Below are 24,783 nucleotides of genomic sequence, written 5' to 3'. Positions count from 1 at the left end.
TGCATTAGCGCACACACGTGCTGGAGCCCTGAAGAGCTTTGAGTTGTGAAATTCATTGCTCATAACTGTGCAAAATATCAGGGCTGCTTTTATTTAAACAATGGAAATTATGGGGAAATAAAATATAGATATTTAAAACATAGAAGACATGGGGAAGGGTGGTAGAGCCAGGCTTTTTTCAGGGGTTGTGTAATTTAGAACAAACATTTACCTGGGTTCTCTGAATGGAACATAATGGTTGTAGAATGGTTGTAGTATGTAACTATCACAATGGAGACAGCTGTAAGGGCTTTACAGGTGCTTTCAATTTGTTTAACTGTTAAAGGAGGAAGATTACCCTGGATCACATTCTTGATCATCCCTGAGATAATGTGCTTGCATAACTGAAATCACAATCTGTCATTGGATAAGATTCACTGCTATTCATACATCAAGGACGAATCTGCTGTGATACATCTGTTGCAAATTTAGCAAATTCTCTCCCAGTCCAAGCTAACAATTGAAGACCAGCCTCCTGAATTTGTGGAATGGACTAGCTCAGAGAGTAGAAAAGCATGTTAATTGACCAGAATCAATTTTGAAGGTAGATAAAAAATGCTGGATAAATTCAGCGGGTGAGGCAGCATCTATGGAACGAGGGAAAAGGTGACGTTTTGGGTCTCGTCCAGAAAAGTCACCTTTTCCTTCGCCTATAGATGCTGCCTCACCTGCTGAGTTTCTCCAGCATTTTTTTTATCTACCTTCAATTTTTCCAGCATCTGCAGTTACTTCTTAAACAGGAATCAATTTTGAGATTTCTAGGCATCTTCCTCAGCAAGGCAATCAGTGGCATTTCATTGATCAGGCAAAAATAATACAGTTGAAATCTTGCACAGCTTAGCTCCACACACTGCCACCAACATAACATTTGGCAAGTCAATATATTCGGGAATATCACACAGTGTAACCAATGAAGAAAGAAGAATCACTTTGGTCTTTTAATGTAGTAGTTTCACAAGGCACTTGTAAAGGTTTCATCCATTTGATGCTACTTCTAAAGATGTCATGCTTTTGGAACAGAGCATATCACAAATGTAGATATATCTTGAAAAGAGAGAATAGCCACAGCTGTTCTTATCCAAAGATCTAGGTAAGAAAATCTGGTGACAAGAGGAAATCTGAAATAAAAACAAGAAATTGTGCAAATGCTCAGCAGGCCATTATCGTGAAGAAAATTTAAAAGTCAGGTTCATACTACAGAGCTGTTCTAAAGATGTTCTAAAGGACATTGGGGGCTTCTTTAAGTCGATGAAAATTTGAGAAATAGGGTAATCTTCTTTGAGGCAGTTTATACCTGAATGTCTCTTTTTTAAATTGCTATTACATTTGATCTACCTCACCATGAGGGGAGGGGGTGATGGAGTGGTGTTATGGTTCTCAGCTTAAATTCTCTCCACACTATGGTCGGAGTGGTACTGGATTGACAGCTCCAGCAGCATGGACCAAGCTGTGCCCTGGGATGGTTGAATATTTCTGCAAACAAAGGTCTCTCAGGTGTCTGTGTGTGTGCGTGTGAGTGTGAGTGTGTGTATGCGAGTGTGCGTGTGGGTGTATGTGGGAAGGAGGGGTGAGACGGCTGTGATTGCATGCTCCCACTATGTTTGATGGAGCCTCATGTTATTTTGTAGTATTTTATTCATTTTACAGTAAAAAGAATATCGAAGGAATGCACAAGAAAACCCAACAAGAAAATATGTAGAAAAGGAGGTAGGTAGAAACCTGGTATCTGGGGAGGAGCGAGCATGCATTCTCAACGCAAGCAGCAAGCATCGTCATCAAACTGCAATTATCCAAATGGAAACACCAAGAAACTGTCAACAAGTGTTGGTGCCTTTTGATGAGAGTTTGATGTGTATTACACTGATGTCATGCATTTTGTTCATCAACCTTATCAGCTGAGCATTTGCAGTTATATAACGGGGAACAGCTGTCAACAGGGACAATCACAGGAACTTACAGCCAGAACATCTCCAGAGAGTGAGAGTGAGACAGTCTTTTGGTCAAAATGGTCAATTTGTGTTTTTTTTTGTGGATGAATCAATGGAAATACTCATGAATTTTTATTTCCAGTTATTGGTTATAAATGATCTATATAGTATCGGCTGTAAGTTGTACTCAGTCTCAACATTCGATTTCTTTCAAAGTAATTGAATTACAGTGGCAGAAGAGGAAATACCTGCACCACTATGTAGCATACTTAGTGCTTCTAAATGGAGATGCATTCTCTGACTCTCTTGATCCAAGGAAAGTTATACAGTCGGAAATTTGTGAGGAAAATAAGATTACGTTCTTAGGTATGAAGCAGAGGTATTAAGATACTTTTTTTTATGCCTTGAGGGAACATGGACATTGATTCAGGAGAAAAGCCAATTAGGGTTTAAGATTAATTAAGAACTTCAGTCTGAAACTGATTAATCAATATGTGATTCTTGCCAGCTTTTCGGAATCTGTCATGCATAACCTGATGTTCTTGGGCAGTCTCTGAAGATAGTAGAAGGCAAGGTCAGTAAATCTCCTTTCCTGTTACCTTATCTGGCACCAGGAGGAGATAAATAACTCCAGTCTCAGCAACAAAGCATGTGATTGCTGCAGCCTGTGTATAACCACTTCCATTTTCTCTCTCCCACTCACCACCAGAGATCAAGATGAGAACCAATGGCATCTTGCCGAGAACATAAACACATTGCAGACCATGGGAGAACAGTTGCCAGAACTGTGTTGGTGGTAGTTTCATGTCAAAGGCTGGGCAACCAAATTTTGGTTATTCTTTTGTTAATCCTACTGGTGTGTGTTGCATCTATAGTGCAGAGAATAACCAATTTCCCTCCATCAGTATCTGTGCCAGGAGAAGGTGAGGTTATGATGTATTGCACTAGAAAGAAAAGATAGGGAAATCAAAACATAAAATGATGGAAACATTTGGCAGGTCAAACAGCAATTATAGGGAAGGAAACACAAGCATCATTTCAGTTGGACCTGAAACAATAAATCTGTCTCTTTTCCCACAAATAATGCCAGACCTATATCCAACATGCTCAGCTTTTTTTAATTTCAAATTTCCAGCATCTGCAATTTTTCTTTGACTTTAAGGAAGGTAGAGAAATAGGTAGAAATATTCAGTACTTATATATATATTTTTTTGCCTTAAGCAATTTATTTCTCATTGAAACTTATTATTGCGCATTGATTAGAAAGATCAATATGTCTCACTTTCCTCAATGCTGATTAGAACTGCTGTTCGTCTCCACTTCAGGTTCAAATTTCTTTATTCTGGTTTATGCCTCAAGTCAGATGTGGAATTATACTTTTAATGTTGCAACCATTGCAATCTTGTAATCACAAGAGACAGCAGATGCGTCAGACAGTTTCTGGGGAGGGAATGGAGATGTGACGTTTCGGGTCGGATGACTTTGGGTCAGAAAGATCCTGACCCAAAATATTTCCTGTCCATTCCTTCCCCAGATGCTGCCTGATCCACTAAGTTTTTCCAGCAATTTGTGCTTTATTTGTGTTATCTCATCCAGTAGTCCAAGATCTCTAAAGCATTGACACAGCTAACACATTTGACCAATTCATTCTTTACGGATACGGATACAGTGTGGAAACAGGCCCTTCAGGCCACCGGGTCCGCGCCGCCCAGCGATCCCCGCACATTAACATTATCCTACACACACTAGGGACAATTTATTTTTTTACATTTACCAAGCCAGCTAACCTACAAACCTGTACGTCTTTGGAGTATGGGAGGAAACTGAAGATCTCGGAGAAAACCCACGCAGGTCACGGGGAGAACGTACAAACTGTGTACAGACAGCACCCGTAGTCAGGATCGAACCCGGATCTCTGGTGCTGCATTTGCTGTAAGGCAGCAACTCTACCGTTGCACCACCGTGACCGCCTGTTCATCTTCTTGTGTGTGACACTTTATTTTTGCACAGATTATACTTTCCTCCACCACCTTACTTTATCATCCCAATTCGACTATCTTGTCATTCACACTTTTATATAACCGCCACTCTTCATCCCCACCAACGTCATATTCAACATTGTGACAGACAAATCTATGTCCTTGAATACATGGGTAAGTTCTTTCTTGGTAGCATTCATCCCATTTAAAAGCCCACAAATTTAACATTGCCTCTGATTACCAATTTCGACCACTTAATTGTAATTTTCCCTCATTGGTTGCTTACAAATTTAAAGATATTAGGAAAATGCCATTTTTTGGGGTATAACACACACTGAAAAATATTGTAAATGCACCATTTCAGGGACAGCTCGACGAACAGACACGGATTGCTCAGTAGCTGCAACAAGATATCATGAGGGAATCGGAACTCACTTTTGTTTTAATTGGATACAGAATACAGCAGAAGAAAGTATGCCCTGCTATTTACAACACATGATATTATTTAAGTAGCTTTATTCAATGCGTGCAAAATATTATCAAACTATACAGAAGTTCAGAGATAAAGAAAAATAATACTGCTCAAATTTAACTTTTGGTCTATTTCAAACCAGTTGCAGGTGATGTTATGCGAAAAGAAACTGCCTTTGAAATGGCTCTGTTAAGTATTGTGTGAAGACAGGGCTGCCAACTATCACGCATTGAGCGTAAGACTCACGCATTTCGACAAATTCTCACGCTCATCACAAATTTCTCACGCTGTGTCGTGAGAAATTCTGTGATCAACGGGAATTTCAAAACTCATATCAACTGCATGGGCCGCGGGTGTTGGAAAGCCGGGGCTGAGGGAGGGATGGAAGCAGAAGCAGCGGCGGGGACAGATGCAGACGGGGAACCGGGGCTGGCGAGTTTTTGCCATGCTGGTGAGTGTTTGCAGGACTGGTGAGGGTTTGCCGGGCTGGCGAGTCGCACGCTGCAGCTCCGGCCATGGAGCAGCCTCAGTGCAAGAGTCCCAGGCTGCCGGAGGGGTTGGAAGTGTTGCGCCACTGCCGTTAGAGTGTCTGTGCCGAATTCGCCCTGGTGACCGGCATGGATCAGGCAGCATCTCTGGAGAGAAGGAATGGGTGACGTTTCTGGTTGTGACCCGAAACCTTTAGAAGGTGTCGACCCGAAACGCCACCCATTTCCTCTTTCCAGAGATGCTGCCTGTCCTGCAGAGTTACTCCAGCATTTTGTGTCTCTCTTCGGTTTAAACCAGCATCTGCAGTTCCTTCTCACACAATGAGACCCAACAAGACGACTTTGAAGCTAGTACCAATCGGGTGGGGGAGGGACGGGGAGAGAGAGGGGATGTTAAAGAAATTGATATTCATACTTAATCGGGGAAATTAGTTGATATCTGTCTTTAAATTGATATTTTGTTCATCTTTAAATGTAAGTCTTAGATTCATGTATCGCGGAACCAAATAAGCAAAGGCAAGATGGTAAATATAAACTACAAATGAACTTCAGAAAATGAAACCTGTATAGATGAACTTTGCCCTTCACTTTACAAAGAATAACCTCAGGGAATATTCAGTAAATGCCATTCAAATACTCTGCAACCTTGGGATAATATTGTTCATGTTCAAATCCGATAGGTAAGTCTTGATTTGTTCAATATTATAATTAGTTCAAAGATACAGCGTGGAAACAGACCCTTCGGCCCCTTGAGTCCGTGCCGACCATCGATCACCCATTCACAATGGTTCTATGTTATCCCACTTTCTCATCCACTCCCTACACACAGGGGACAATTTACAGAGGGCCAATTAACCTACATACCCGCACGTCTTTCTGATGTGGGTGAAAACCGGAGCACCCGGAGGAAGCCCACGTGGTCGCAGGGAGAAAGTGCAAACTCCACACAGACAGCACCCGAGACCAGGATCGAACCCAGGTCTCCGGCGCTGTGGGGCATTAATTGTAATGCTAATACTTGGGCCTCCGCTGATATGCCTGGATGATTACCCAATATAACTGATTATTAATCCATTGTTTTATTGATTATATATGTTGCACCCGTTCTCCTTTATCTGTACATTATGAGTGGCTTGCTTGCATTTGCCGGATAGCACGCAACAAAAGCTTTTCCCTGTACCTCGCTACAGGTGGCAATAGTGTGGCTCAGCTGTACTGTGGCTGAGAGGAGGGCGCTGCAGGGAATTATAAAAACTGCGCAGAGCATTACAAACGCCCAACTGCCCTCCTTGGATGACATATATAGGGCCCGATGCTTGCGCCGGGCCACAAATATCTAGCAGGACACATCTCACCCTGCCAACCACCTTTTTACTCTGCTACCCTCTGGGAGGCGATTCAGGACTCTGAAGGCTCGCACCGGTAGACTAAAAAATAGTTTCTACCCATGTGCGATAAAAGAGCTAAATTCCAACAGAGAACGCTGGGGAAGCAAAATGTAATTCCAAGAAATGCAACATTCTTTTAAATTCTTTTAAATTCTTTTAAAATACCTATTTATTATTTACTAATAAGTGTACATATGTGTTAATGGTTGTCGTGTTTGTATTTTTTTTAACCGGAGGAGATGTAATGGAATTTCGTTGCACAGTATTGTGCAATGACAATAAACGCATTCATTCATTCATTAGTAAACTAAATCAATCTATTTACATGTATCTGTGTGTTGTTGCTTTAACTGGCCTGTTAAGGTGCAGCAACTGAGAATGTCATTGTTCTGATGTCGCTGCACGTGACAACTAAACACTCTTGTCTTCATTCTACATTTGAAATTACCACAATGACATTTAAACGGCATTTGGACAGGTACACGTGTAGGAAGGAACTGCAGATGCTCGTTTAAACCGATGGACACAAAGTGCTGGAGTAACTCAGCGGATCAGGCAGCATCTCTGGAGGGAAGGAATGGGTGACGTTACGGGTCGAGACCCTTCTTCAGACTGAAGGTCTGGTTAATTGGCTTGGTATAAGTGTAAATTGTCCCTAGTGTGTGTAGGGTAGTGTTAATGTGCGGGGATCGCTGGTCGGTGTGGACTCGGTGGGACGAAGGGCCTGTATCTCTAAACTGAACCCTGTCCGGCTAGCAGGGCTGTGTAGGGCCGAGTGCCGGAACATGGTGACATTTGGCTCTGATCTCCACAAAACCAATCACGTATTGAGCAGCGCCGCAGATCAATGGGCCTCTGGTGCTTGGAGTTGGTCCACAGACACAGAGAGGAAATTGGATGTTACTCTGGCTTTTTGTGTCTATCGGCGACTTGGAGATGGGCAGGACACAGCTGGTTGCGGCTCCCCTGATCTACGCTATTCCCACGCACTTATGGGCCTTTCCCACTGAGGCGACTCTTTAGGCGACTGTCAGGGACTAGTTTTACTACCTACGACAACCTCCGACAGCAAAATTTGTAGCCACTGTCGCTTGTAGCCGCCCAAAGGATCGCCTAAGTGGAACTTCAGGCTGTGGCTCTGTGCATCCTGGAGGACAACCAGTGGCTGCTGGAAGTAGGTATCAAGCGCTGGGTAGAAACGGTGGAAGATAGTGACCTTCAAATGGGGGTGGTTAGAGAAAGCATCCTGCTTGCCTGCTAGATTTTCACTTACTGTACCTACAGGAAAAATGTTCCCGATGTTGGGGGAGTTCAGAACCAGGGGTCACAGAGTAAGAATAAAGGGTAGGCCAGTTAGGACTGAGATGAGGACAAACTTTCTTCACCCAGAGAGTTGTGAATCTGTGGTATTCTCTGCCACAGAAGGCAGTGGAAGCCATTTCACTGGATGTTTTCAAGAGAGCTCTTGGGGCTAGCGAAATCAAGGGATATGGGGAAAAAACAGGAAAGAGGTACTGATTTTAGATAAACAGCCATGATCATATTGAATGGCAGTGCCGGCTCGAAGGGCCGAATGGCCTATTCCTGCACCTATTTTCTATGTTTCTATGCTTGAGTATATGGCGATAAAACTCGACCACTTGATATTGAAGCATTCATGCATGGTGGAGATATAATGTAGTCATAGAGTGATACAGTGTGAAAACAGGCCCTTCGGCGCAACTTGCCACGTCCCAGCTACACTACCTGCTTTTGGTCCATATCCCTCCAAACCTGTCCTATCCATGTATCAGTCTAACTGTTTCTTATGTTGGGATAGCCCCTGCCTCAACTACCTCCTCTGGCAGCTTGTTCCATACACCCACCACCCTTTGTGTGGAAAAAGTTACCCCTTAAAAAGTTACCTCTTAAAAATACTTCAAACAAAAAACATTGAAACAAAGTGCTAAAACATGATTTTAATGCATCAAATTTCAAAAAGTCCCAACCGTGGGAGGAGGACACCCCCCTCCCACACCCACCCCCCACTCAGTTGCTCCACTCTCTTTCCAGGTACCCCCAAGGCAAGTGACCAGTGATCACTCAGCCCCCCCACTTTCAAAAACACTCTGTGGCCACTGGTTCAGACAGAGAGCAGTGCCAGATGTGAGCGGGGAACTGAGGCCAGTTGTCCTTGATGTCTGGATCCCAATGCTCAGCGCTTCGTGTTTCGGAGTTGGCTAATGTTATTATAGAAACATAGAAACATAGAAAATAGGTGCAGGAGGAGGCCATTCGACCTTTCGAACCAGCACCGCCATTCATTGTGATCATGGCTGATCGCCCCCAATCAATGACCCGCCTTCTCCACATAACCCTTGATTCCACTAGCCCCTAAAGCTCTATCTAACTCTCTCTTAAATCCATCCAGTGATTTGGCCTCCACTGCCCTCTGTGGCAGGGAATTCCACAAATTCACAACTCTCTGGGTGAGAAAGTTTTTCTCACCTCAGTCCTAAATGGCCTCCCCTTTATTCTAAGACTGTGGCCCCTGGTTCTGGACTCGCCCAACATTGGGAACATTCTCTCTGCATCTAGCGTGTCCAGTCCTTTTATAATTTTATATGTTTCTATAAGATTTGTAACTAGCCTGATTTGTAATTAGTTGAGGCCAGTTGTCCGTGATGTCTGGATCCCAATGCTCAGCGCTTCGTGTTTCGGAGTTGGCTATTGTAATGAGTTGACAAAACCTTAATTTATTCATCTGTAATATCCAGGGGGCTGGGATAAGTGTAATATTAAAATGACATGCATGGTGTCAGGCTGTCTGTCACAATATACAGCCCCGATAATCCATTATTTCCTTCAGTTAAATATTGGGAAGGTAGCACTATTGTCATTTGTCACTCAACTATTATGTTTGTTTACCTCACTGACTATTTCTAAACTCCCCCCCCCCTCCCCAAATTCCTTTGACAGGTTGAATAGAAATGTCCTCAATCTTGTTTTATTAATTGAACACGTAAATGAACATCCTCAAGGAGTGTAATCAGATGGAAGCTGATTCAGATGCGATGTTTAAGAGCTTGTTCAAAGAAGGGGCATATTTTAAAGGAGTGACAGAGATACTTGCAGGGGAATGTGTGAAGAGGTCTTTAGTTTTAGCTTGAACCAGGACATCTGAAGATTTAAAGTTCAATATACTATTTGTGCTGATACTGACTCCAACCAACCACGTAATGGATATCATCCATTCCGGAGGTTTTATTTTTCTGATGCCATTTAAACTTCACTTGGATTTCAATCACTTCAATGTAAAAGTAATTGGGAATGGGGAGCATTGGAACAAGAATTTGCCCTCGGTACATATTAACTGTAATATAATAATGTATGCATGTTGGTAGGTGCAATCAAAACAAAGATCTTTTTATAATTGTTGTGTTATGAATACCACAGAAAATATTATGTACTCTCATGATCACATTTAATAGAATAACAATGCTTAAATATATAGTTATTGGACTTTGCATTTCGGAAAAGTTCCAGCTGAGAGGAAGACAACAAAATACTGAAAATATTGGGGGTGAAAATGATTTCAGGACAGTTTGTTAGGAAAATGAAGGAAATTGTAACAGAATACTTATACAGCTGTGAGTATGATTTTATGGATGAGAAATTGTGTTCAACCAATTGATGACTTCTTTGACAAAGTAACTAGCCATTTAGATAACAAGGAAGCCAATGGATGTAGCAACTTTTGTTATGCAAAATTTGGTCCGTGAAGTGCCCTATTAAAGATTACCGCATTAGATAAGCACCTGTGGACTTGCACGTAATGGGTTAAGTCCAGGGGGTCAGATATGGGGCTTTATGTGTGGGCCAGATATATTGTCAGTGCAGAGGGGCTAGGATTAAGGCTAAGTGTGCATCCAGAGTCAAGGTCTGAAATGGTACTAGGTGTGCAGTCAAAGCTGGGACAATGGGAGTGTTCAGCACTGGGAACCGAAGCAGGTAAACAGCCATGATCAGCATAGAATAGGGGGGGCAGGTGTAAGGCTGGGCTCAGGGTCAGGAATGAGAGAAGGTATGCAACTGAAGTCAGGGTCAGGAGTAGTACCAGGTGTGCAATGAGACCCAGGTTGGTCAACATGGGCCAAGTGTTTGATTATAATCTGATTTCCATACATAAAAATACTAAGATCATTCATGTGCTGCACCTGTTGATCAGAGCCTGGCTCGACTGTGGAATGTAATTTGGAATGTAATTTAGCTTAACCTTATTCATAGTTAATCCAATCTAAAGCATAAATATTGCATTCAAGTGTAAGTTAAAAGACTCGCTACAGTATGCACCAGATTGCACAATTTCATGCTGAAAAATGCAAAAGCTCCTTACCAATGCGAGGGGGGGGACACCCCCCTCCCAAACCCTCCCCCCACCACCTCGGGCTGCTCGCCCTCGGACTTGGTCTCTTGCAATTTCTCACTCCCAACTCTCATCAAATGTTGGCAGCCCTGGTGAACCAATTATAATCAATACACATTGGTTTCCACTCTTTTGGATATATTTGTGTTTTTTCTCTGGGTGACATTCAGCCTTTGCTCAATTCTAAGTTATTTAAGAAGAGTGGGTGGAGCATGTGGTCGGTGTTGCAGTGCAGGTGGCAGGTTAGTGCAATTAGTGTTAGCATTTTGTCTGCATAAGGGGGCATTCACCTTGACTGCTGTAGAAAATGAAGTGATGAAAAGAAAATGCATAATTTAAAGAAAATCTAAAGGATTGCACAAGAGAGCAGACTTGGTCAGCAGTGCCATGAATGGACTGGGTGAGGACTGTGAATACATTCCTTTCTGATGGGAATAGGTATACATGTGCGAACCTTAAAGAGGTAATCAAAGAAGGACTGTGTGATAGGTTGGGTCTCCCACTGAGGATTGATTTTCTTCCCAGAGAACTACACTGTCCATATTTATTCTGTACATTATACATATGGTGTGATCAAAAAATGATCTGTTATCCCTATCATGGCAGCACTGAAAACATCTGTGCTATCTCTGTCTATTTGTTTGCTTTGTTGTTAACTTCTCTTACCTAACACTGATCTATTTTACATTTTCCTTGATCTACACTGATGTCTCATTTTCACACCTTACACTTCCTCATCTCTGTATCTTCCTCTCCCCTGATTCTCATTCTGAAGAAGGGTCTCCATCCGAAAGGTCACCCATTCCTTCTATCCAGAGATGCTGCCTGTCCCGCCGAGTTACTCTAGCATTTTGTGTCTATCTGAAAATAACTACCTTTATGTACTCCTTGGTCTCTACAAACTAGTGCACAATATAATTTCATGTAATGGGACATTATTGACAATGTGAAATGCAGACCTTTGTCATTAACTCTCTAAGCTAATAGTCTGAATGCCTCTAGTTTCTGGGTGATGGAAGAATTGTTTTTGTTAAATGAGACTGTAAAGAAATATTCAGCTTTTTAAAACCTCAAATGCTGGAGAAAATCCATGTTAGCAGATTGCACACGATTACAGAGATTTAACTTGTATAACCTCGGATACAAAGTTAATAATGGACATAACATTTTTATAATTCTCTCAGCAAAGCAGAGATTTAGAATGCAGAGCTCCCGGGCAGGGTTCCAATGTTATAGTCCGAGTGCTATCTGACTGTTCATAGATTTACTGAACTCACTTTGATTTCGGGTAATCATCTGAATCATTTGACAGCATGCGAGTAACTGCAGTCACATTAATCCCAGAGAGCTACACACTCACTTTTACCTTGAGGATGGATTTGCTGGGAGAGCTGTGTTGTGAAGCCACTTTTGCAGTGCGAGTCCAATGGCGTGTATACTGTCCACACACTATCAATTGTACTTAAAGGTATAGATACTTCCTGACTAACTTTGTTTGGTTGGTAATAGATCCTAAAAGTATTATTAGTTGTCATAGATTTCCTAGTTGTGCCTCTGCCTGAAGTCTGACAGAGAATAACACCAAAATCAAATGCATGCGACAAGGCCTAACATTAGGAGAATAGGAATTATGCTGCCATTTTGAAAGCAGCACTGCAGTGGCAATGTGAAATAAGACTGTGTTGCAGATTAAAATTATGGCTTATCTTGACCTGCTCCTCAGGGTTTGTGTCTAGAGCTGATTAGTGACAATCCTTTGTCCTGTTGTACAGATTCTTTGCATGGAAGTATTAATAATTTAATGTTTAATATTCAAGGTCAGCAGTAGTTGGACTTGCTAATGTTAATAAAATCATTTGTCACGTTCCCTTATGATAAAATATAATGTTGGAGACACAGTAAAATTGAATTTTTTGAAGATGTTACTCGGGAAATTGATGAGGGTAAAGCAGTGGATGTTGTGTATATGGACTTCAGTAAGGCCTTTGACAAGGTTCCTCATGGAAGGTTGGTTAAGAAGGTTCAATGGTTGGGTATTAATGGTGGAGTAGCAAGATGGATTCAACAGTGGCTGAATGGGAGATGCCAGAGAGTAATGGTGGATGGTTGTTTGTCAGGTTGGAGGCCAGTGACGAGTGGGGTGCCACAGGGATCTGTGTTGGGTCCACTGTTGTTTGTCATGTACATCAATGATCTGGACGATGGTGTGGTAAATTGGATTAGTAAGTATGCAGATGATACTAAGATAGGTGGGGTTGCGGGTAATGAAGAAGAGTTTCAAAGTCTACAGAGAGATTTATGCCAGTTGGAAGAGTGGGCTGAAAGATGGCAGATGGAGTTTAATGCTGATAAGTGTGAGGTGCTACATCTTGGCAGGACAAATCAAAATAGGACGTACATGGTAAATGGTAGAGAATTGAAGAATGTAGGTGAACAGAGGGATCTGGGAATAACTGTGCACAGTTCCATGAAAGTGGAATCTCATGTAGATAGGGTGGTAAAGAAAGCTTTTGGTGTGCTGGCCTTTATAAATCAGAGCATTGAGTATAGAAGTTGGGATGTAATGTTAAAATTGTACAAGGCATTGGTGAGGCCAATTCTGGAGTATGGTGTACAATTTTGGTCGCCTAATTATAGGAAGGATGTCAACAAAATAGAGAGAGTACAGAGGAGATTTACTAGAATGTTGCCTGGGTTTCAGCAACTAAGTTACAGAGAAAGGTTGAACAAGTTAGGGCTTTATTCTTTGGAGCGCAGAAGGTTAAGGGGGGACTTGATAGAGGTTTTTAAAATGATGAGAGGGATAGACAGAGTTGACGTGGAAAAGCTTTTCCCACTGAGAGTAGGGAAGATTCAAACAAGGGGACATGACTTGAGAATTAAGGGACTGAAGTTTAGGGGTAACATGAGGTGGAACCTCTTTACTCAGAGAGTGGTAGCTGTGTGGAATGAGCTTCCAGTGAAGGTGGTGGAGGCAGGTTCGTTTTTATCATTTAAAAATAAATTGGATAGTTATATGGATGGGAAAGGAATGGAGGGTTATGGTCTGAGCGCAGGTATATGGGACTAGGGGAGATTATGTGTTCGGCACGGACTAGAGGGGTCGAGATGGCCTGTTTCCGTGCTGTAATTGTTATATGTTATATGTTATATGTTTTCATTTGGTTACATTTGAAATAATTATCAAATCTGTGTGTTAAAAAAAAGACACCATTTCTATTAAATGACTACATTTGTGAGGGAAACAATTCTTGTTGATAAACGGTCTCCAAATTTTTCACATGAAATTGCCATATAAATGCATGAAGAATTTAATGCAGTTGTGTGAAGATACTGTCGCTGTGGTGGAGTGAGATGGAAGAATTTGCAAGAGGGACCATACAAGGGTTAAAAAAGCACGGCAAAGGAAGTGAAGGAGTGTTTGTTGGCTATTTTATGCTATGATTGTGGAAGGAGATAGTAATGCAATAATGGATACTGCATGGGAGATTCATTGCTTACAGAGCAAACTAACCTGAATAATGTAATCTCACAGAACAGACATAGCAACCTGAGGCTCATCCAGGTGAACAATAAAGTTTAAAGGTCAGCAGGGAAACAGACTCGGAGACAATCAACCATGTCCATTGCTTTATCAGTGAAAGACATCACTAAAACCTACAATGCCAAAGTCAAAGTCAAATTTATTCGTCACATGCACCCGAAGGTGCAGTGAAATGAATTTGCCAGCAGCGATACACTTAAAAAAAGAGCACAGAATACACCATAGAATTTAACACTAACATCCACCGCAGCATTCTTCACTGTGGTGGAAGGCAATAAAGTTCAGTCAGTCCTCCTCCTTTGCTCACCCATGGTTGGGGCCATAAACCCTCCGTAGTCGCCGCTACGGACGACCCGATGTACAGTCCCTCTCGTCAGGATGATCAAACCTACGACATTGGAATGGTCGAACACACTCCGCGGCTTGGAGTGCCCGAATCGGCACTTTCCTACCGGAGACCGCAGCTTCAGGATGTTATAGGCCACAGGCCGCCGGATGGAACACTTCTCTGGCGATCCCCGGCAAGGGATCCCAGACTCCAGATGGTAAGTCCTTGCCACGCCCGTGGCTAGAAGCACCGCAGACCACAACCCCATGGTGCCAAAGTCAATAGGCCAGCGATCGGAGCACTCCTCTCTGGCGACCCCCGACAAGGGTTCGCCCTCTCCACGATGGAAAAGTCCACGCTGCGCCCGCTGCTGAAGCTCTTGGGACACGACTCCGGGAATGGCCGCTCCATTCCAAGCTGTTAGGCCGCGACAGGGGAGGCGGAGAAGCGACATGGAAAAAGTCGCATCTCTGTCGAGGGTGACTGAAGAACAGTTTCCCCCCTTTCCCACCCACCACCCCCACACAATACCCAGCGAGAAACACCCAAAACAAACACTTAGATAAACCAAAAGAAAAGTCGAAATAACGACCACGCTGCTGGCAGGACAGCCGACTCGCAGCGCCTCCATAGGATACTTCTGCAATGCGCATAAAGAATATCCCACATATACGAACACGAATCGCTTTCAAGGTTTTTTTAAGCCTTGCTTAACTATTCCAACTGAGAGTTACTGATTTAGAACAGAGAACATAGAACATAGAGCAATACAGCACAGGAACACAATGTACATGCCACACATGATGGTAAGTTAAACTGATCTCATCTGCCTGTACATGTTCATATCCCTTCATTCTCGGTACTTCCATGTGCCTATCTAATACCTCTTAAACGCCACTCTCGTATCTGCCTCCACCACCACTCCTGTCAATGTATTCCAGCCCCACTACTCTGTATGGAAAAAAAAACTTGCCCCGCACATCTTGATTAGATGCTCCCCCTCTCACCTCATTGCTATGGCCTCCAGTGTTGGTTATTTCCACCCTGGGGGAAAAGGTTCTGACTGTCTACCTTCTCTATGACTCACATAATTTTATATCTTTCCATCAAGTCTCCCCTCATTCTCCAGCGAGAATTGGAGGGAGATCGATCGACTGATCAAATGGTGCCTGAACAACAACCTTGCTCTCAATGTCATTAAGACCAAGGAATTAATTATGGACTTTGGAAGAGGAAGGACGAGGATCCACAGACCTGTCCTTCATCGATGGGACAGTGGTGGGGAGAGTCAAAAGCTTCAAATTCCTGGCCGTGCATATCTCTGAAGATCTGCCCTGTTCAGCCATTGCAGAAGAAAATATTATAGTTGGTTGATCTTGCATCTGCACTGTTCTAACACAAACAAAAAGTCTTGGCTAACTGAAATGATTGAACTCAGTAATGGGTCCCAAGGCCCAGTGTAGGAGGCCAATGACTGAGAAAGAAGAATAGGAGAGAGATGAAGATTTAAAATTGGAAGATCGTGGTTATTCTTGCGTAACCTTTGTTCTGCAAAATAGTCACCCAGTCTGCCTATGATTTGTTTTATCACAGACAATTCCTCTGTTCTTTGCACTTCTATGTTTTCAACAAATTAAACACACTTGCTTCATGACTTTTCCAGTTCTGATGTAGGAATATTGGCTGGAAACATTGACTCTATTTCTCTTTCCACTGACACTGCTTGACCTACTGAGTGTATACAGCATTTTAAGTATCCTTGCTGGCCTTGATTTGTTCTTTTCATACCTTTCATTCTTTTGTTCTTTGTACCTCCTCATACCTCCAGTTTCTCGCTCCCCTGATTCTCAGTCTGAAGAAGGGTCTTGACCCAAAACATTGCCTATTCCTATTCTCCAGAGATGCTGCCTGACCCATTGAGTTATTCCAGCAATTTGTGGCTATCTTCAGTGTAAACCAGCATCTGCATTTCCTTCCTACAGCATTCTCTGTTTTGGTTTCAGATTTCTAGCATCTACAGTTTTCTCTTTCAGTGTTAATTACTCATCTCATCTCATCTACGACAGTATGAAGAACATTTAAATCTAATCCAGGCTTGTTGATTTTTGGTGACTAATCCGACAGATGTGCATTTGTGGGTGTTGTTGTTGTAGTAATTCTGAATCCTGCTTTCTGGGGCATTGTTGAATGCCACTTGTGCACCGGTGTGATTTGTGGGACATTTGAGTGACATTTCAACAATCTGTACAAAATATACTCTGATCTTTAAAAGTAGAAAAAGTTGAACATATCAATTTCTTTCCCCCAATATTCACCACCAGTTATTTTACCATATTTCTGCAAGACAAGCTGGCCATAATTCCCTTTCATACTCCCAGTGGAAATATTCCTGAGAGATGCTGCAAGCTCTGGGTTGCCAAACTGAAACTATCATTAGGGATAATAAAGGTCATTCGGGCAATGCTAATGCACACAACTATTGCGAGATAGCAACGGTTATTGTGCTTTTGGACCTGCTCCAACGCAATGCATGACACCACTATCTCTCACTCATGACTGCCTATTATAATATGCTTTGATTTAAAAACTGATGTACTCACATCTTTATTACTGGACAAATAATGAAGTAAATGCTTTCACACTCTCTGTCATTGCCAACTCAATTTCAGAAAATGATCATTGGTCCCATGTGTTTCCCCATTTGAATGGCCATTTCAATATTTTAGGGCGCTGCTTAATGAGAGTGTTGCATGTCAGGGAAGTGACTTTCTTTCCTTTCAGCGGATATGCAGGGCTCCTCCTCAACTATAAAGCAGACAGAGAACTTAATTTATCTTTAAAAATCAATATTCACTTGCTCGGTCTCTGCCAATCAATAGAATTAAGCACTTTCTACAAAGTAAAACATCTGAAAATACCATTGAGAATTGAGAGCACATAATAAAGCAACATCAAGAGGAGAACTAGTAAAAGGTAAATTCCAAAGTTCTTCACACAAAAAATGAATGCATGAAATCGATGACCATCAAAGCCTATGGAATCAAAATCCTTGTCATTTAGATTAGAGATACAGCGTGGAATCAGGCCCTTCAGCCCACCTAGTCTGCGCCGGCCAGCAATCCCTGCACACTAGAGCCAAATTACAATTTGTTCTTACCAAAGGCAATTCATGTACTAATCTGTATGTCTTTGGAATGTGGGAGGAAGCCGGAGCACCTGGAGAGAACCCACGTGGTCGCGGGGAGAACATACAAACTCCATGCAGACAGCACCCGTAGTCAGGATCGAACCCGGGCGTCTGGCACTGTAAGGCAGCCATTCTACCGCTGAGTCTCTGTGCCGCTCTGAATAACGTAAAAAATAATTGGATAGGATGCTGAAGTGGGACAAACACAATAGCATAGAAATGGCAAAGAATAGCAGAGTTCATTGGTGCTGTACATCTAAAATTTGATTTATTTTTGTGGACCACAACACAATTGGAATCATTGTTGCATCAAATCCCTGTATTCTTTATATTCGACTCGTCACTTTTAGTCACATCGTCCTCGTTTCAGATGTGCACCAAACAGTATTGTTCCTTGTGCAAGATTCCTTATGAAGAATTGACCAGAATGTGTAATGATATTATTCTAAATATGTAATTATATAATTCTATAGTTGAACATTCCCAGTCCAGTTTAATAGTGATGCTCCATCCAGGGACCCCTGTCAGATAAGTGCAATTAACATCAGACATTTGTCATCTACTAATATCAACCATAAATTGTAAACAGCTCAGATCTGGATTCCATTTATCCTAACTCCCTAATAATCCCGATGGCAACAGCATTTCTTAAGATCTTCCCTCACCCCCTCCCCCCTCCCCCCACCGCCTCCCTCCATCCTCACAAGCCCCCAACCCATCAACCACACCATGAGTGAGCAACCAATGCTTGGCCAGCCACTGCCACTGCCACAACATTTACCTACCCAACAACAGACTGGATTGAACCCTCATCCACTGACATTATCTTGTCTCTTACCTGCCTGGAAATAACCCCAGTTCCAGATACCATGGCTTTCTTTGCAAGTTATGCAGCACTGAAAGGAAAGTCTGCAACAATAGCCTGCAAAGCATTTCATGTTCAAACTTGGTTGGAGTATCAGGCTCTTGACCCAATCAGTACATAGCCACTGAATCACATACCATTAAAGGATGCTTGTCTTGCAGAATGACTTTAGACTTTACTTTAGACTTTAGAGATACAAAGCAAAAACAGGCCTTTCAGCCCACCAAGTCCATGCCGACAAGCCATCACTGCTTACACTAACACTATCCTACACACTAGGGACAATTTACAATTTTACTGAAGCCAGTTAACCTACAAACCTGTACATCTTTGGAGTGTGGGAGGAAACCGAGCACACAGAGATAACCCACGCGGTCACAGGGAGAATGTACAAACTCTGTACAGACAGCACCCACCTGGGTCTCTGGCACTCTAAGGCAGCAACTCTATCGCAAAGCCACTGTGCCACCACTTATGTGCTAAAATGTTTGAAATGGCCTTCATTGGAACCTTATGAAAAATTATTATTATTAATTCTAATGGTTGTTTTCCACTAACTTTTGCAAATAAATCTTGTCTAATTTGCACTCAGCTTGTCGGCAACCCTTTCACAGCTAATCCTCAATTATTTGACTACTTTGGATTGCTGTTCTGCTGAGTTAGCTTGGTTTTTTCCTCAAAACCATGTTATATGTTCTCTCAGATCTTTATTAAGCTGCATTTCCCTTTTTTCTGCACATTCTTACTTTGCCTGTGGCATCTTACTGATCCATAGGGTTCAGGCAGTTACTCCAGTGGTTCCAAAAACGTATCTTTTAGGTGCAGTTTAGCATCCAACTGACAATTTATATCCATATCAATGAACCTGGCTCTGTCAAATCACAGCTGAAACATTGTTAATATTACACAGTTATCTTATTGGCTTTGCCATTATGTTAGTTGAATAACTGTTTTGAAAAAGAGAGTTGACATCTTTGAAGCTTTGTAGTAATTGACTAGAAAACCAATTTTCTTCCTGCTGCTTTCCTTTTTATCCCTGTAAATGAAATGTTACCAGGACAATTGTTGAAAAGGGAAATAGAGTGATTCAGCACTACTCCCATCCATTCACATTTTCAGGTGGCCTCTAATCTGCCAGAAACACACAAATTCCTAACTAAGATATTGCAATTGTGGTCTGATGATTAGATTATCTACTGGTATGTTTTTCATGTCAGTTAATGCAGAAGCTGCTTTTTCCTCAACTCGCCCATAAATTTAGGCCTGAAGGGTGGGGAGGTAACCATGTGCAGCAATATTTAAATGTATGTAGATCTGTTGTCGTTTGAGACAATTTTACGGTACTGTAGTTTATTGTAGCCTCAAACAAGGCACTCAATTAGAAAATAGTTGTCATGGCTGTAAAATCATCTCAAATCCACAGACAACGAAGAATTCTCAAAAAAAACCCCCAAACTCCTAGGCATTTGAAGGCAGCACGGCGATTCAGTGTTGGTGTTGCTGCCTTACAGCGCCAGAGACCCGGGTTCGATCCTGACTACTGGTGCTCTCTGTGCAGAGTTTGTCCGTTCTCCCTGTGACACAAGGATTTTTTCCTGGGTGCTCCGGTTTCCTACCACATTACAAAGACGTGCAGGTTTGTAGGCTAATTAGCTTCTGTAAATTGTCTCCAGTGTGTAGGATAGATCTAAAGTATGGGTGATCACTGATCTGTGTGCACTCGATGGGCCGAAGGGCCTGTTTCCAGGTCGCATATCTAAATTAAAGAAAGAAAATGTCCAATATAGATAGAAGGGGAGAAGCACATGGACCTGGCATTGGAGGAATTATGACCTCTGGTATTTTTTCTTCATAAAATACCTGCATTTCTCAGAGGAGCGATTAGGAGGCTGTGCCCATCTGGACAGACTGTCAGAAATAATTATTCCACTTGTGGCAAAAAGATTTGTAGCATGTAACCTCAATTGCTGACCACACCAGCTGATGATACTGTTATCACTACAACCTTGGATTTAATTTCCATAGGTTCCAACCAAACTGCCGTGCAATTAAAATAAAACGAATCGGCATATTTAAATTACTTTCAGCTCTGCTAGACAACTGGGTGCTTCAGGGTAAGATCTTAAGATTTGCATCGTTTTTAACCTTCTCCCAAGCTCAGGACCATGTTGGCTGCACCTGTATCACCTTGCAGGCATTTTTTAATGAGGTTTCACTTTATTAATATGTACACGGTATTTAATAACCAACAATGCAATATGAAGATCTGTGCTTGCCTTTCTGGCAGCTCCAAGGATATTTTTTAAATTTATCTTATCATCCATTCAACGTACCTGTCACTGTGTATCAGTTGCCTGGGGTAGAAGGCTACACCATGCACACTTATCTCATTATCCCTCAGAATCACAAATTTGATTGCTGAACTTCACCACACTTAGATTCATAGTTCACCGAGAACCCTTTCGGATCAGAGTTTTGAATTTGACAGGCCACAGGCCATTGTATGGTCAGTTCCTTCAATACAATAAAGTATTTGTCATGTGATATTGGTCTACCATATTATACATAATGCCCCCCCCCCCCATACTGGATGCAATACATGGAGCACTGCTGATTTAAAAACTTACAATGAATTTAGGCATTGGTAGGAATTGATGTGTTATTACGTATTGTGAAAAAAAACAGAACTACAGAACCAACTGCAGCCATAAATCTTTATCAACAGCTTAAAAGAATGTGTCAGATGACAAACCCTGTGCCAACTAGCCAGACAAAAGTAACATAGCCTGGCAAAATGACACAAAGTACTGGAGTTACTCAGTGAGTCAAGTAGCATCTCTGGAGAAAAAGGATGGGTGATGTTTTGAAATGTCACCTATTTCTCCAAAGATGCTGCCTGACCCGTTGAGTGACTCCAGCACTTTGTGTCTATCTAATGTAACCTGATCTAGTTTTTTTGAGATGTGAACCATTATTTACTTTACTTCCATCTCAAGAATTAAGATTAATTGTCTAGCTAACTCCTTGTTACAATCGCATGGCTAAAAAACATAATTTGTGCTGTGAAATATTTTGTGATGTTGTACAATGTGATGGGGAGAAAAATACATTGAAGGAGCTTTGGTAAGTTCTGATCAACCAATATTCTTAATGCAAAATAACTAATCAGCCATGAATTTGATCTTGAAAGTAATAATCTGTCTTTCGTATTTTTTGTAGTTTAAAATTGAGACTGCTGTGAATCAGTTGGGCAGGGTATCAGAAGGCAGGCACTGATAAATTTGCAACATTCTTCATTAAAGAGAAATTTGTAAGCAATTATCCAGCTTATCACATGATAATATATTGCCTCGGCATAACTTTTCTATCCATCATTATTTGAGTGAATAAATCAACTTGAAATGGGATATTCTAATGTTTAAGTAAAAGTGTAAAATTGGCATCTGTCCGTTGTACATCTCCTCTGATTTTAAGTTTCATTTAAATACATGCAGTCGAAGGCAGTTGTGCATTCTTCTAATGCACTACTGAAATTTCATCATTCATCAAGTTGCACAGAATCAGAAAGAGAGGAACAACATGAAACATTGCATTTTGAACAGCATAAGACATTGGAAGGTCAATTTATATTCTGCCCAGGTTTAGCAGGTAGGCAGTGGATTGATCATCAGACCAGCTGCAGAATGTCATCAGTCAGAGCTAAAAAGCATTTGATTGTCAGTTTTCATCAATGACTAGGTCACACATTTTTAATTGTACCAGGTTGCTAGTGCATTTAAGGGTGAGGAGGCATGTATTTTCAGCAACTAAACACTCGTCAAAAAAATGTGTTTGCTTTTCCAAATGTGATATGCCTTTTTATTCATTGAAAATTAAGTTGGTTGATTTAAGCCACAGCATTTAGCTATTAACATAGTGAATCAGTTATGGACGTGCATGTTGAATAGGTGAGGGATATATACAGGTCTCCTTGACCTCTGTGTCAGTCCCAACAACTCATCTGGAAGAAGGCAGCTGCAAACATCAATGCATGGTCGATAAATATCAATACGAGAGCACAGAGAGGTTCATTACCAGAAGAACTGATGCAGAAAGTGGTAGTGAGATTGAACTCTTAACTTCCCTATATTTCTTCTGATTTTGGCACCTCCACCAACCCTCCTTACAACCTCAATATCTAAAAACTCCTTACCTGCATTCCACTTCTTTTTAATCCAATTTCAAAAGGATACATTTATTTTCTGATTCTAATCACTTACATGTAACTGCTCCCATTAAGGACATCAACATAATTTTGCTTTCATCTGGTATCTGCTTTAACTGTTTATGGTGGAGCAATTTTTTTAAACATAAAATCAATTTTACATCTGACTAACAACCGATTCTTTGTCTTAGCATCCACAATCTATGATGCTGCCTTACACCTCTCTCTTCAAACAAATGATGTTGACACTGTAGTTCTGATTTGATAGTTTTCGAGGCTAGATCATTTTCAAGGCTAGATCTAGAATTTGTGACCTGAAGACACATCTGGTGGAGCTGCTGCATCACAGAGCCAGAACCAGTTCAATCCTGACCTTGTGTACTGTCCGCGTGGAGTATGCACGTTCACCCTGTGACAACGTCGGCTTCTTCCGGGTGCTCCGGTTTACTTCCACAAATCACAAAAGCTATGCTGGTTTGCAGGTTAATTAGCCTATGTAAATTGTCCTCAGTGTATAGGAAGTGAATGCGAATGTAGGATTAAATAGAGCTAGTGTGAATGGGTGATCGATGGCCAGGGTGGACTCGGTGGGGCGAATGGTCTGTTTCCAACTTGTATCGTTCAATCAATCATTGTCCTGGTAGCTCTGTTCTTCCAAAGGCCAGCACAGATATCATTCCCTGGATACAGTAGATGGAAGATTCGATGTGGCTGAATGTGTGTCATAGATCGCAAATGAGAAGGAGGAAGAACAGTGGAAAGGACAATCTAAGTTATGGGTCACCATATGGGAAAGTTGGAGAAGAGACCCCCTCTATTATGTCCAAAAATCAGAAGAAAACATTGTACCGGTAAATATTTGAGAAACTGAAGTCAGCATAGCAGTTCCTGTACCAGGAATATGGGGAAGAACACTTGTGCCATTTTATGCTGGATCCAGTTTTGATTGAAGCTCTGATTTATGCATTTAATCCAAGTTTTAGTCTCGCTTCTCACACAAGCTACTCTCTGCCAGATCATTGGGATTGAAAAACCTGGGAGAGATAGTGATGCAATAAAGTGGCAGAAGTTGCTCTTTCTGAAGATGACAATATGTCTTTTTAACCGTACACAATCCAGTGATCCCATCCATTGTGCCAAAAAGCCAGCTGGGCAAAACATCTCAAGAGAAGCTGAGGTGCAACAGGTGTGAGAACAGTGAGTCTGGCATCATGCTATTTGCAGTGCTGCAAACCTGTCTCCGCTCAGCCATGGCAATTAAGCTCAGACTGTAGAAAATCATATTACGATAAACAGAGTGTGAACTATCCCATCAGGGCGGTCACGATGGCGCAGCGGTAGAGTTGCTGCCTTACAGCGCTTGCAGCGCCAGAGACCCAGGTTTGATCCCATCTATGGGTGCTGTCTGTACGGAGTCTGTACGTTCTCCCCGTGACCGTGTGGGTTTTCTCTGAGATCTTTGGTTTCCTCCCACACTCCAAAGACGTACAGATATGTAGAATAATTGGCTTGGTGTATATGTAAATTGTTCCTAGTGTGTGTAGGATAGTGTTAATGTGCGGGGATTGCTGGTCCCCGGTGGGCCGAAGGGGACTCAGTGGGCCGAAGGGCCTGTTTCCGTGCTGTATCTCTAAACTAAACTAAACTAAACTAAACTAGAGAAATCAGGAAACCTCTGCATAATAAGGTCCACTGGGGGCAATGTTGAAAGTTCAGGGAATGTTGAAGATTATACAAATCTTACATGTCTGACAGCTTTCATATTTGAAATCTCTAAACACTACTGCCAATACCTTCATAGGAATATTGTGAAACACAATCCACGGAAAATGTGTTGCAAGCAGCAATTAGGTAAATCAGTAAATGATCTATTTGAGTGATTTTGATTGAGCGATAACATTGGGCGAGACAGCAGAAATCCCTTCTTACCCTTCAAATAGTACCTTGGGCTCTCTT

The 24,783-nt window shown here is 41.9% G+C and overlaps 1 protein-coding gene across 5 annotated transcripts in view; it reads left to right on the top strand.

The window, feature by feature from the left end:
• nlgn3 (neuroligin 3) overlaps positions 1 to 24,783 on the top strand; it is a 236,054-nt gene that overhangs the window by 65,273 nt on the left and 145,998 nt on the right. For 3 of the 5 annotated variants that reach the window (XM_033030638.1, XM_033030640.1, XM_033030635.1), the window contains exon 3: positions 1,687 to 1,746. The exons of the other annotated variants lie outside the window; for them this stretch is intronic. In XM_033030638.1, the coding sequence (XP_032886529.1) occupies positions 1,687 to 1,746 (60 nt within the window). The remainder of the gene's footprint in view (positions 1 to 1,686; positions 1,747 to 24,783) is intronic. 5 annotated transcript variants of the gene reach the window in all.

Source organism: Amblyraja radiata, chromosome 12 (assembly GCF_010909765.2).
Source record: "Amblyraja radiata isolate CabotCenter1 chromosome 12, sAmbRad1.1.pri, whole genome shotgun sequence".
In the NCBI taxonomy this organism is placed as follows: Eukaryota; Metazoa; Chordata; class Chondrichthyes; order Rajiformes; family Rajidae; genus Amblyraja; species Amblyraja radiata.
This window is presented reverse-complemented; position numbering and strand designations above follow the sequence as displayed.